The 12,140-nt window shown below is 47.4% G+C and overlaps 2 protein-coding genes across 28 annotated transcripts in view; one reads left to right on the plus strand and one right to left on the minus strand.

The window, feature by feature from the left end:
* Positions 1–12,140, plus strand: part of TMEM108 (transmembrane protein 108) — a 261,335-nt gene that overhangs the window by 216,688 nt on the left and 32,507 nt on the right. Inside the window, exon 1 of one of the 14 annotated variants that reach the window (XM_005278638.5) lies at positions 5,313–6,379. The exons of the other annotated variants lie outside the window; for them this stretch is intronic. Coding sequence (XP_005278695.2) covers positions 6,367–6,379 — 13 coding nt within the window. The 5' untranslated portion in view covers positions 5,313–6,366. Of the gene's footprint in view, positions 1–5,312; positions 6,380–12,140 lie in introns of those variants that run through there. 14 annotated transcript variants of the gene reach the window in all.
* Positions 1,661–12,140, minus strand: part of LOC122172682 (uncharacterized) — a 101,115-nt gene continuing 90,635 nt past the window's right edge. For all 14 annotated transcript variants that reach the window (XR_010599160.1, XR_010599163.1, XR_006173202.2 and 11 more), the window contains one exon: positions 1,661–4,089. The gene's annotated coding sequence lies outside the window, so the exon portion shown is untranslated. The remainder of the gene's footprint in view (positions 4,090–12,140) is intronic.

Consider the following 12,140-nt stretch of genomic DNA (forward strand, 5'->3'; position numbering starts at 1 on the left):
TGTCCCTGCAGCTCCTAGGTGGAGGGACCAGGGGGCTCCGCTCGCTGCCTGTGCCTGCAGGCACCGCCCCCCCCGGCAGCTCCCATTGGCACCGCCCCCCCCGCAGCTCCCATTGGCACCGCCCCCCCCCCCCGCAGCTCCCATTGGCTGAAGTTCCCAGCCAATGGGAGCTGCAGAGCCAGCGCCTGCGGCGGGAGCAGTGCGCAGAGCCACCCTGGTTTCCCCTCCCCTAGCCAGCCTTGCCAACCCTTCCCTCCCCTGCCCCCCGCACCAGCAGGGGTCCTGGTCTGCATGCTGCTGCCTGCTCCCTCCCAGCACGAGCAGGGGTCCCGGGTCGGGCGCTGCTGTCTCCCCCACCCAGCCACGCGCCACCACCCATACACCCGCCCCCGCACCAGCAGGAGTCCTGGGCCAGCCTCCCTTCAGCACTAGTGGTGCCCCCAGACCACACCTCCGCCCCCCAGAGCATCCGCCGCCCCCCAGTCCAAGTTTTAATGAGGGGCATATAGTAGAAGTCATGGACAGGCCACGGGCCATTAATTTTTGTTTACTGCCTCTAGCGAGGCGGTGGGATACCCCACAGCCCTGCTGAGGGCCGAACCTTCCCTAACACCAACGTGGGCGGAGCTACTGGGTCCGGCGCCCGCCCCTCAGAGGTCACGGTGCCGACCCGGAAGTATAAAAGCCCGCCTGCAGAGCTCAGTGGAGAACAAGCCGCTGGAGAGAGCAGACGTCTGTGGCCGAGCTCCTGCTTGGGAGACAGCAGCAGGCCACGACCGGCCTGAGGACTCACCAGGCCAGCCGAGCTTAACCCTCGCCCGTTACCCCGAGGAGGACTGGCCGAGCCTGCCCCTTTCCAGCTACCCCGAGGAGGAGCCGACCCTACCTTTCGCTACCTACCTGGAGGAACCGATGCTGGTGGAGATCACTGAAGACACTAGTACGGTCCAGGTACCCTACGATGGGGAGTGTGGAAGTAGCCCCGGGGCAGCCGACCCCAGTCTGGCTGCAGCACTGCCAGAGCCTATGTCAGTGTGTTGCGGTCAGGATCCCCACTGACAGCTGCGAGTTTCCACTTCTGCTAGGGCCCCGGGCTGGGACGCAGTGGAGTGGGAGGGCCTGCGTTCCCCCTGCCACCCACTCCTTGGGTAGCAGACTCCCCCTTTCCCTGGCCTAGAGAGGCTGGGACCTCTCGCTCATTGACTCAGCCCCTGCTTAAGGGCCTGGGTTCCTGACTATTTGATTGCTGCTCCGCCCTGACCTAGGGCCTGGGCTGCTACAAACTCATTGACTCAGCCCCTGCTTAAGGGCCTGGGTTCATGAACATTTGGCTCAGCCCCTGCTTAAGGGCCTGAGCTCCAGACTGCGTGGTTGCTGCCCGCCCTGATTGAGGGCCTGGGGCTTTTCCTGAACTATTGGCTCAGCCCCTGCTTAAGGACCTGAGCCCCTAACCGTGTGTTTGCTGTCCCACACTACCGCCGGACCAGGACTGACGGCGGACCAGAGCGAGGCGGTGGGATACCCCACAGCCCCACTGAGGGCCGAACCTCGGCCAAGACCTCTACACTGCCTGTGACCTCTCCATGACTTTTACTAAAAATACCCATGACTAAAATGTAGCCTTACTCATCTTTGATTGTCTGCTTTGGTTAATGATCATCAATCACCTCCTTTTAATTTGTCTAGGGGTACAAGACAAGCCTTCCCCTTATCCTCTGTTTGCTTTGACAATGGAGCCATTTCAAATAAATATGAGAAACCAACCCTTGTTAAAGGGCAGCAAAACATGCTAAAAATTATGGAACAGTTGATTTGGAATTTGGGCAGGTATCAGGCTTCAAAATAAACGTGAAATTTTAGGAATTAATATTCCCAAAAGGGTCAAAATAAACTGTTGTCAGCTATATACATTTAAATGTGTAAAGCAATCTTTAAAATAAAATACCTGGGGGAATGGAACAAATATGAAATTTCTCGGCTAGGTAGGGTTGCCTCGCTGAAGATGAATGTCCTCCCAGAGTTATTTTTGTTTCAGTGCATCCCTCTTGGTATTCCTGGCATGACCTTAAAACATGGCAGGCTGCACTTTTAATGTAGATAGTTAGCACCCTCCCCTCAAACCTTGTGCCTCCTGTGGCAAGTCTATGCTTGTAAATGACCCACACTCCAGTTGTCTGGGAGAATCTCACATGAAAGACCTCTGCCAAATTTGTCGGGACTTTGCACAAAGAAGGACAGCGCAGTCAGACTTAAGGCTATCCTAAAGGAAGCTGCTCTTAGACCAGCCTCGGAACTTGGTGCAAAGTGCTCCTCCGGCACTGCTCTCCACCAGGCAGACTGAGGAAGAAGCACAAAAAGTAGCATTCCAATAGAGGGCGCTCGCCAGTGCCAAAGAAAGGCAAGCAAGGGGAAGGCAGTGGAGTGCGACCGCATTGGGCACTCTTCCACCCCTGGTCCCATGGCAGCACCATCTACTCCATAGAGTCTAATGCGGGACCTTCCGCCGACAGCAGGAAGTCATCGCGGCACCAGCGGAACTGCAGTGCCTTCAACCCCGCAAACAGTAGCCAGAGACTTGTTGTCACTCCCGGTCCTGCCGACCCCATTAGGTCAGCTGCCGGCTTTGTCGTCCTTGAGCAGGAGAGAGCACGGTGCTCTGAGCTCCTTCCTGGCACTGGGCCACTGACTGCTTTTTAGAGGCAAGCCAACTTATCTGTCCTCTGCGAGGTTGTCCCCAGCCTGCCACTGGTCACTGGACCCTTGGCACTGATTGGAGGCAGTGAGAGGTACCGCTCCCCTGTGGTTGCCTAGGGAGGATTCTTCATCTGAGTCTGATGCAGAACCCTATAAGTTAAACTTTAGGGCCGCCAGTACCCGTCCTTCATGCCGAAGGACCTTGGTGCGGGTTCCCCCACTGGTACGTGGCAGGAGGATAGTGGTCTATGAAGTGGCCATACTGAAACCCTTGGGAGATTTCCCCCGGTACTAGGTCTACCCTCCCACCATTCATACTTGGTTGCTTCTGAGAGGCAGGCTCCTGTTCCTCCATGATTGGCACCAGACCCTGACTCCAGTACCAATCCAGTACTGATTTACAAAATGTGGCCCCTTTGGAGGTTATTGAGGCTGAAGAAGAAGCTGAAGATGGTGGCCCCTCCTCCAGTACAGGCCTCTTCCTCCTCTTCCCCGGATGAGGCCGACTTGGGGCCGAGCAGCTCGCTTCCCGAAGATGACTTTAGGGCTCATCAAGAGCTTTTAAAGCGAATAGCCGCTAACCTGGGGCTTGAGATTGAGGCATTCAGGAATCCTCTCACAGCCTCATTGACATTCTGGTTGCAGCAGTTCCATCTAAATTAGCCTTACCCATTAGTGAGGCGGTAATAAGTCTGTTCAGAGTCCTGTGGAAGACCCCATCTTTTCTTCCCCCCCATTCCCCACTTCAAAGAGCACAGAGAAGAAATATTATGTGCCAGTGAGTGGGTATGAGTATCTGTACTCTCACCCCCTCCTGGGTCCCTCATCCATACTGGTGGCTAACAAATGGGAGAGCCAGAGCCAGTTGAGTGCTACCCCCAAACAGAAGGATGCAAAGAAACTTGATCTGTTTGGGAGGAAAGTTTATTTGACAGGGAGTCTACAACTATGTATCTCAAACCAGCAAGCCTTACTCTGGAGATACGACTACAATTTGTGGGACTCTGTCCAAATTTAAGGACTCCATGTCTCAAGACTTATGGCAGGAATTTTCAGCCATCTTAGAACAAGGAAAGAATGTTGCCAGAGCCTCTCTCCAGGAGGCACTGGACGCAGCAGACATGGCGGCCAGGACAATGACCTCTGTAGTCACCATGAGATGATGCTCTTGGCTGCAGTCATCGGGACTCGATCAGGAGAGCCAGCAGTCTATCCAGGGCCTCCCTTTCGAAGGCCCGTCACTATTTTCAGAGCAGATGAACGTGAGACTACATGGCCTGAAGGACTCAAGGGCTACCCTCAGGTCCCTGGGCCTCTTCCTCCGTTCACTTCGAGGAAGCACGTCAGGCCTCAACAGCCGCCATGCTTCTTGGCTCCGCCTCTGAGACAGTACTCCTATAAGAGAAAAGGGAGAGGTTACAAGTGCTGTCAACCACGTCCGTTCACCTCAACCTCCCAGCTAGGGTCACATAGGTACTCCAGTAGGACCAAGCAGGCTTTTGAAGGTGCGCCCCAGGGTGCTGTACCAGTTCCCACTACAGATTCTGCCTCCCCTTTATTTTTGGATCAACTGTCCCACTTTAGCCTGGCATGGTTCCACATAACATTGGACTCCTGGGTGTTAAATACAGTGGCGATTGGTTATACCCTGCAGTTTTCATCTACCCCTCCTTACCACACCCCATACCTGTCCCTCTTCAGGGACCCTTCTCACGAGCAACTACTTTCCCAGGAGGTGCAGACACTCCTACAGATGGGGGCCATGGAGAAGTTACCTCAAAACTTGAGAGGGAAGGGGTTTTACTCCCGTTATTTCCTAAGCACAAAGGCCAAAGGGGACCTTTCCCCCATACTGGACCTGAGTCATCTCAACAGATATCTCAAGAAACTGAGGTTTCGCATGGTCTCCCTGGCCTCCATCATTCCCTCCCTGGCTCCAGGGAACTAGTATGCCACCCACCCTTGACGGATGCTTACTTTCACATTTTTATCTTCAGTGGCCACAGATCATTACCAATTCACCACTCTTCCCGTCGGCCTGTCCGCAGCCCCCCCGGGTTTTCACAAAATGCATGGCAGTGGTAGCTGCCTTCCTCAGACAGCAAGGTGTTCAGGCATACATGTACCTCAATGACTGGCTGATCAAGGGTCATTCAGAGGCTCAAGTAAAGAACAGCATCAGCCTGGTCCAAGCCACCTTCTGAGTGCTGGGACTATTGATAAACGAGCAAAAGTTGACCCTTATTCCAGTTCAGAGAATAGAGTTGATTGGGGCACTGCTCAACTCGACCAAAGCCAGAGCCTTCCTTCCGGAGGCCCAGTTCTGGATCACGTTGGACATGATATCCAAGGTCATTGTCCAACCAATCATGACAGCCCAGGTTTGCCTCAAGCTACTGGGACACATAGCCGCGTGCACCTACATGGTCTGGCACACAAAGCTATGCCTCAGTCCCCTGCAGACGTGGCTAGCTTCCGTTTACTCCCTGAACAGACACCACTTGGACTTGGTGCTTACTGTTCCAAACCTGGTCCTCACCTCCCGCCACCTCCTCTTCTCCCCACTCCTCTCCCAAAACAGCAAAAATGAATTTTCTAAGGACACTGAGGGTAGCAAATTGCTTGGGCTATTCCAGCACCCACAATAAGTGAGGAATGACTGAGACTCTATATCCAGACATAGACTGGCTGGGATTCTCTCATGTCAGGTTGCAGTCCTCCTCTAACACTGAGACCCATCTTGGTGCTCACGTGTCTGAAAGCCAATTATTTTCCCTATTCCTTTTGGGGAACACTTAGTTTATTGAACTAGACCAATATTTGCGCTGCTTGGGGCCAATGTATTCTTCCATTCACCCATCCTTACTGCTTGCGTAACACACACAAAAAAAGAATATTACCAAGTTGGCATTAAGAATCAGGAGGTTGATCTATGTTTTCAGTATTTAAAAAAAATCAAACTGATAAAATATAAATTATAAAGTTATCACCAAAGAGAATAATAAAATCTAGGAGGAGTTTTGACTCCAAAGAGAATAGGGTCAGTATTTCATTTTACATACCTTTCTCTAACAAGAATTTTAATAGTCCTATAAATAATCAAATGAAGGTATAACTATTCTTACAGGTATGGAATCAGGAGCTAGGTTTGTAAAACCCAGCTGTGTGCTAAATGGTATATCAGAGCAGGGGCATTCTGCCTTGAAACAGAGCATTGTGCAGTCTCACAAAGACGTGCAGCCGTGGAGCTTGTTGCTGTTTTGTTCCCAGCAAACTAGAACAGCCAGTGATCCTCTGTAGCATTTGAATAGAACTGTGCCAGACAAACTGTATCTGGACTTGATGGAAAAGCAAGCTGGAATAACAGCCAGCCAGTCAGTATGCTTGCTGAGAAAGTAAATGGCTCAATAACTAATAAGCTTTCTTTGCGTTTGCAATGGTATTTCATAAAGGAGCACAAGCCCTTTATTTTACATCTCTGGAAGACACGCCTCCCTAGTCTGTGTCTGTCTTCATTCCTCCAAAGGAATTCCAACATTAGCAGCAAACTCTCCACAGTGGAACTACCTCATTCATTAGGCGATGGTAGCATCTTTTATTTTTTATGTTGAAATATGAAACTTCCAAGTCTGCATGATGTGAGCAGGTGAGGATGTCTGCTGACAAGTCCAAATGATATTTTCAGGTAAGTGATTCCTTAATACAATCAGATAAAAGTCATCTCTTATTTTTCTCTTCAGTAATTATTGTGGTATTAGATTGTCAATGATCATTTTCACAAGGGTCAGAAGTCTGCATGTATTTAAATGAATGGGCATCAACAGCATTTTTAAAGCACCTATTACCATAGAATCTATCTGCCTTTGTGTGCAGCATGAAAATGAATGAGAAGACATTATTTTATTTGTAATACCTGTTGTTATTTCAATTGAAAATCTAAAATTAATTTTTGCTTATAGACAGACTCATTTGAAGCCTTTGATGGAAATGACCCTTACCAGCAGTGATGGTTGCTCCTATAATAATTTAAATTGTTAAAGGGCTGGGCATAGTAGCTTTGTGCAAACTCTATAGCAGACTCTTATATTCTCATACTATGTCAATGTCTTCTGGTTGCTCTTTGTTTCTGTATGTGATTTCCAAAACTTCTGTTCAGGTTATTTTATGTTATTGCTGTTAGATTAATTGCACCCCTTTGTTATTCCTGGTGTTTCACTTTCTACATCATAGATTTTAATCAGACCTTGAATACAAAAGTAGGGGTTGAATTTGTAGTGTAATCCATAACATATGAACTGCATTTCCCTTCTCCTCCGACCAATACCTTGAAGAAAAAATAGAAAATAGCTTGTAATGTAACATTTGAGAACCATTGCATGGCATTCTCAGACCTGATGTAAGATGGTGTGAAGAAAAAAAGCTCGTGGAAGTAGCCTACTTTTTTTTTTTTTTTTTTTTTTGGTCAATTCCGCCATCGCTCATGGTAACTGAAATTGCTTAATCCTTTGGTTGTACAAATATAACTCTACATTGTTTACATGGAAATCCTATCATTTATCTGAAGCATTCATGCAGCATGTAAACAATAAAACATACTTTCGTTCATGTAATTTTTTGGTACTAGAATCTTGCAGGGTTCTACAGTTTCCATATTTTCAAAGTCACTTTTTCTACTTTTGTTGTTGTTGCTAGCTGAGATGCACATGACAAAAGAACAGGATAATGCAGAAGGTTTTCACTACAAACGTGTTATTTCAATTGTTTTGAACAATTTTTTTCAAGTGCTGTCTTTACCATCACTTTAGTATTCAAGAAGTTTAGAGGCACAATAAGGTTCAAGCACACTGTACTCTGCCCAGGTATACATGCATCCAAGATGTGCTTTTGTAGTCTAATGAGACACTGGACAGTCCCCTTTGTAGAACTGTTCCTTTTGCTTCCTTTGCCCAAGGCGATCTGAAATAATAGATCCAGCAGTAGAGTCTAAATACAAAGCTGTTCCTGACTTCCCACAGCAAAAATGTTTTTCAAGCATGGCTCTGTTTATTCTGCTGCTGAGTCTACAGTGGGGAGGGCCAGAATAGGAATCTTTGCTTCCAAATGCCAGACTGAATGCTTTGTGGATAATCATTCACCATGAAAAATGTTAATATGGGGCTCAAAACTTTCCCCTATATCTTACACAATTAGGGCTTGGTCCAAAGCCCACTGAAGTCGGTGGGAGTCTTTCTACTGACTTCAGACCACATGTTGCATAAGATGCTGTTGTTTAAAGATTCTACCTAAAGTCTGAGCTGACTCCAGTAACACGCACAGACTCTCGTGTAAGGCGAAGAAGCTATTCTTTACTTTTGAAGAAGTTAAAACTCTTTACCAGCTACTGCTAGTAAAGTATCTAGTGCAACTTCAGGTTGTATTAATTCCTGAGCAGACCCCCACCCCTCCATGCAATGGAACCCTCTTAAGAGGAGGCTGCAGGGGCAGTGGACAGCTCAGGAACCATGTCAGCATGGCTCCACCAGACCTGTGGAAACAGAGCCAGGAGAGAGCAGCAGAACTGAGGCTCAAGACCCAGGAGATTAGATACCGAAAGAGCTGTAAGTTCTGGGGACTGAACTCCCAGCTTCTTCTGATGGGGAGAAGGCAGGGTATTCCCTCCCCCTCAATGAAAGTATTCAGAAGAAGCTCTAGAGTAGTGGTTCTCAAAGCCTGGACCTCTCTACTTTAGTAATGTGGGAAGAACAGGGTGATCACAACCCCTTGACACCTGTTGGCATTATGAGCCCCAGACAGAGACCCTCACTCTAGAGGAATTTAATCATTTTCTTCCACATAAACATACCCTTATCTCTTCCTGTGAGTTTTTTCATGGAAGGGAGCAGTTTCAGCCTGAGAGAGACTAGATTTGGCCCTCTATATTGGGGATTTAGCAAGATTTGGTCCACTGAATCCTGGTAAAGACTCTTAATAATTTCATCGACATACATCATCCTTTTACTGCACTATTTTTCATACTTGAGTGAATTCATTTTGTACTTAACGTACAGTACTTAGAGCACTGTGTAACAGTGCTCAGAGTATTATGGAAGAACAGAGTGACGTTGTTCACACTGCCAACATATGAGGTCCATCAACATTCTTGTTAGGATTGAAGAGTTTTTAACAGAGCTATTCAATTAGGCTCCAAAGCTGACACTTGATATATGACACTTACAAATAAAATCATTTGGCCATTTCTGAGCATGAAGAATGCAAAAAGAAAACAAGATTTAGTTTTGAGTTGGCATGGCTTTCCAACCCCATAGATCCCAGGAAATGAATTCCCCAGTCTGCTGAATATGGGAGGCACCTGTATGCACACACACACTTTTTACACCCATGAGGAGGCCTATTGAAGTCAATGGGCTGTGACAGACCCAGACCAGTGGGGTACAGGAGTCTGGTAGAGGGCAAATATACTGTTCACTGGATGAGTAGTTTTCTGTTCCCTGAGTGACCAGAGCAGGGGCTGTACTAGAGTAATCAGGAACTTGCTAGAACCAGTTAAGGCAGGCAGGCTAATTAGGACACCTGGAGCCAATTAAGAAGAAGCTGCTAGAATCAATTAAGGCAGGCTAATCAGGGCACCTGGGTTTTAAAAAGGAGCTCACCCCAGTTTGTGGTGGGAGTGTGAGGAGCTGGGAGCAAGAGGCGCAAGGAGCTGAGAGGGAGAGGGAGAGGGAGAGGGAGTGCTACTGGAGGACTGAGAAGCACAAGTGTTATCGACACCAGGAGGAAGGTCCTGTGGTGAGAATAAGGAAGGTGTTTGGAGGAGGCCATGGGGAAGTAGCCCAGGGAGTTGTAGCTGTCATGCAGCTGTTACAGGAGGCACTATAGACAGCTGGAACAAAGGTAAGGGTGGCGGGGTGGCATTGTATGTCAATAGTGAGATAAGCTGTAAAAAAATAATAGTTGATGGAATAGATAACACGGAATCCGTCTGGGCAATACTCACACTGGGTAAAAGGACGACTAGAGCCTCCCCGGGGATAGTGCTTGGGGTGTGCTATAGACCGCCAGGATCAACCCAGGATATGGATAAAGAACTATTTAATGTGTTTAGAGAAGTAAATACTAATAGGAACTGTGTAATTATGGGGGACTTTAACTTCCTGGATATAGATTGGGGAACAAACGCTAGTAGCAATAATAGGGCTCAGATGTTCCTAGATGTGCTTGCTGATCATTTCCTTCATCAAGTGGTAGCCGAACAGACGAGGGGGGAGGCCATTTTAGATTTGATTTTGGTGACTAGTGAGGACCTCGTTGAGGAAGTGGTAGTAGGGGACAACTTGGGCTCCAGCGATCATGAGCTAATCCGGTTTAAACTAAACGGAAGGAGTAACAGAATTAAATCAAAGACTAGGGTTTATAATTTTAAAAAGGCCAATTTTAACAAACTAAGGGGACTGGTAAGGGAAGTGGATTGGGCAAACATATTAATGAATCTTAAGGCAGATAAAGCCTGGGATTACTTTAAGTTAAAGATGCATGAGCTGTCAGAGGCCTGTATCCCAAAAAAGGGAGAAAGATTACTAAGCAAGAGATTTAGACCGAGCTGGATGAGCGACCGACTCAAAGGGGCAATTAGGAAAAAAACAGAAAGCGTACAAAGAGTGGAAGAGGGGAGGGATCAGTAAGGAAACTTACCTTAGTGAAGTCAGAGCATGTAGAGATAGAGTGAGAAAGGCCAAAAGCCGTGTAGAGTTGGACCTAGCGAGGGGAATTAAAAGCAATAGTAAGAGGTTTTACAGCCATATAAATAGGAAGAAAGCAAAGAAGGAAGAAGTAGGACCGCTGAAGACTATAGCCGGAGAGGAGATTAAAGATAATCTAGGCATGGCGCAATATCTCAATGAATATTTTGCATCGGTGTTTAATGAGGCCAATGAAGGTATTAGGGATACTAGCACCGTGACAGAGGGGCAAACAGGATGGGGGATTACCATATCCGAGGTAGAAACAAAGCTCGAACGCCTTAATGGGGCTAAGTCGGGAGGACCGGACGATCTTCATCCGAGAATATTGAAGGAATTGGCGCGAGAAATAGCAGGGCCATTAGCGATAATATTTAATGAATCTGTAAACTCGGGGGTGGTTCCGTTAGACTGGAGAATAGCTAATGTGGTTCCTATTTTCAAGAAAGGGAAAAAAAGTGATCCGGGTAACTACAGGCCTGTTAGTTTAACATCTGTAGTGTGCAAGGTGCTGGAGAAAATTCTGAAAGAGAAACTAGTTGAGGACCTTGAGGTTAATGGCAAGTGCGATAAATTACAACATGGTTTTACGAAGGGCAGATCGTGCCAAACGAATCTGATCTCCTTCTTCGAGAAAGTAATGGACTTATTAGATAAGGGAAATGCGGTGGACCTAATATACCTGGATTTCAGTAAAGCGTTTGATACTGTATCCCATGAGGAATTATTGGTTAAGCTGGAAAAGATGGGGATCAATATGAAAATCCAGAGGTGGATAAGGAATTGGTTAATGGGGAGAATGCAGCGGGTCGTATTGAAGGGTGAACTGTCAGGTTGGAGGGAGGTTACCAGTGGAGTTCCTCAGGGTTCGGTTTTGGGACCCATTTTATTTAATCTATTTATTACTGACCTCGGAACCGATTGCAGGAGTGGACTGATAAAGTTTGCGGATGATACAAAGGTGGGAGGTGTTGCCAATTCGGAGGAGGATAGGGATATTCTGCAGGGAGACTTGAATGAGCTTGTGAATTGGAGTATCAGAAATAAGATGAAATTTAATAGTGAAAAGTGTAAGGTGATGCATTTAGGGATGACTAACAACAATTTTAGTTACAAGCTGGGGACGCATTGGTTAGAAGTAACGGAAGAGGAGAAGGACCTAGGGGTTCTTGTAGACCGGAGGATGACTATGAATCGACAATGTGACATGGCGGTGAAAAAAGCCAATGCGGTCTTGGGATGCATTAGGCGAGGTATATCTAGTAGGGATAAGGAGGTGCTGCTTCCGTTGTATAAGGCGCTGGTGAGACCTCATTTGGAGTACTGTGTGCAGTTCTGGTCTCCCATGTTTAAAAAAGATGAACTCAAATTGGAACGGGTGCAGAGAAGGGCCACTAGGATGATCAGAGGAATGGAAAACCTGTCGTATGAAAGGAGACTAGAGGAGCTCGGGTTGTTTAGTCTGACAAAACGAAGGCTGAGGGGGGATATGATTGCTCTCTTTAAATATATCAGAGGGATAAATACCAGGGAGGGAGAGGAATTATTCCAGCTTAGTACTAATGTGGACACGAGAACGAATGGATATAAACTGGCAGTGGGGAAGTTTAGGCTTGAAATTAGACGAAGGTTTCTGACCGTCAGAGGGGTGAAATATTGGAACGGCCTTCCGAGGGAAACGGTGGGGGCGAGGGACCTGTCTGGTTTTAA

Source organism: Chrysemys picta, chromosome 2, assembly GCF_011386835.1.
Source record: "Chrysemys picta bellii isolate R12L10 chromosome 2, ASM1138683v2, whole genome shotgun sequence".
NCBI lineage: Eukaryota > Metazoa > Chordata > Testudines > Emydidae > Chrysemys > Chrysemys picta.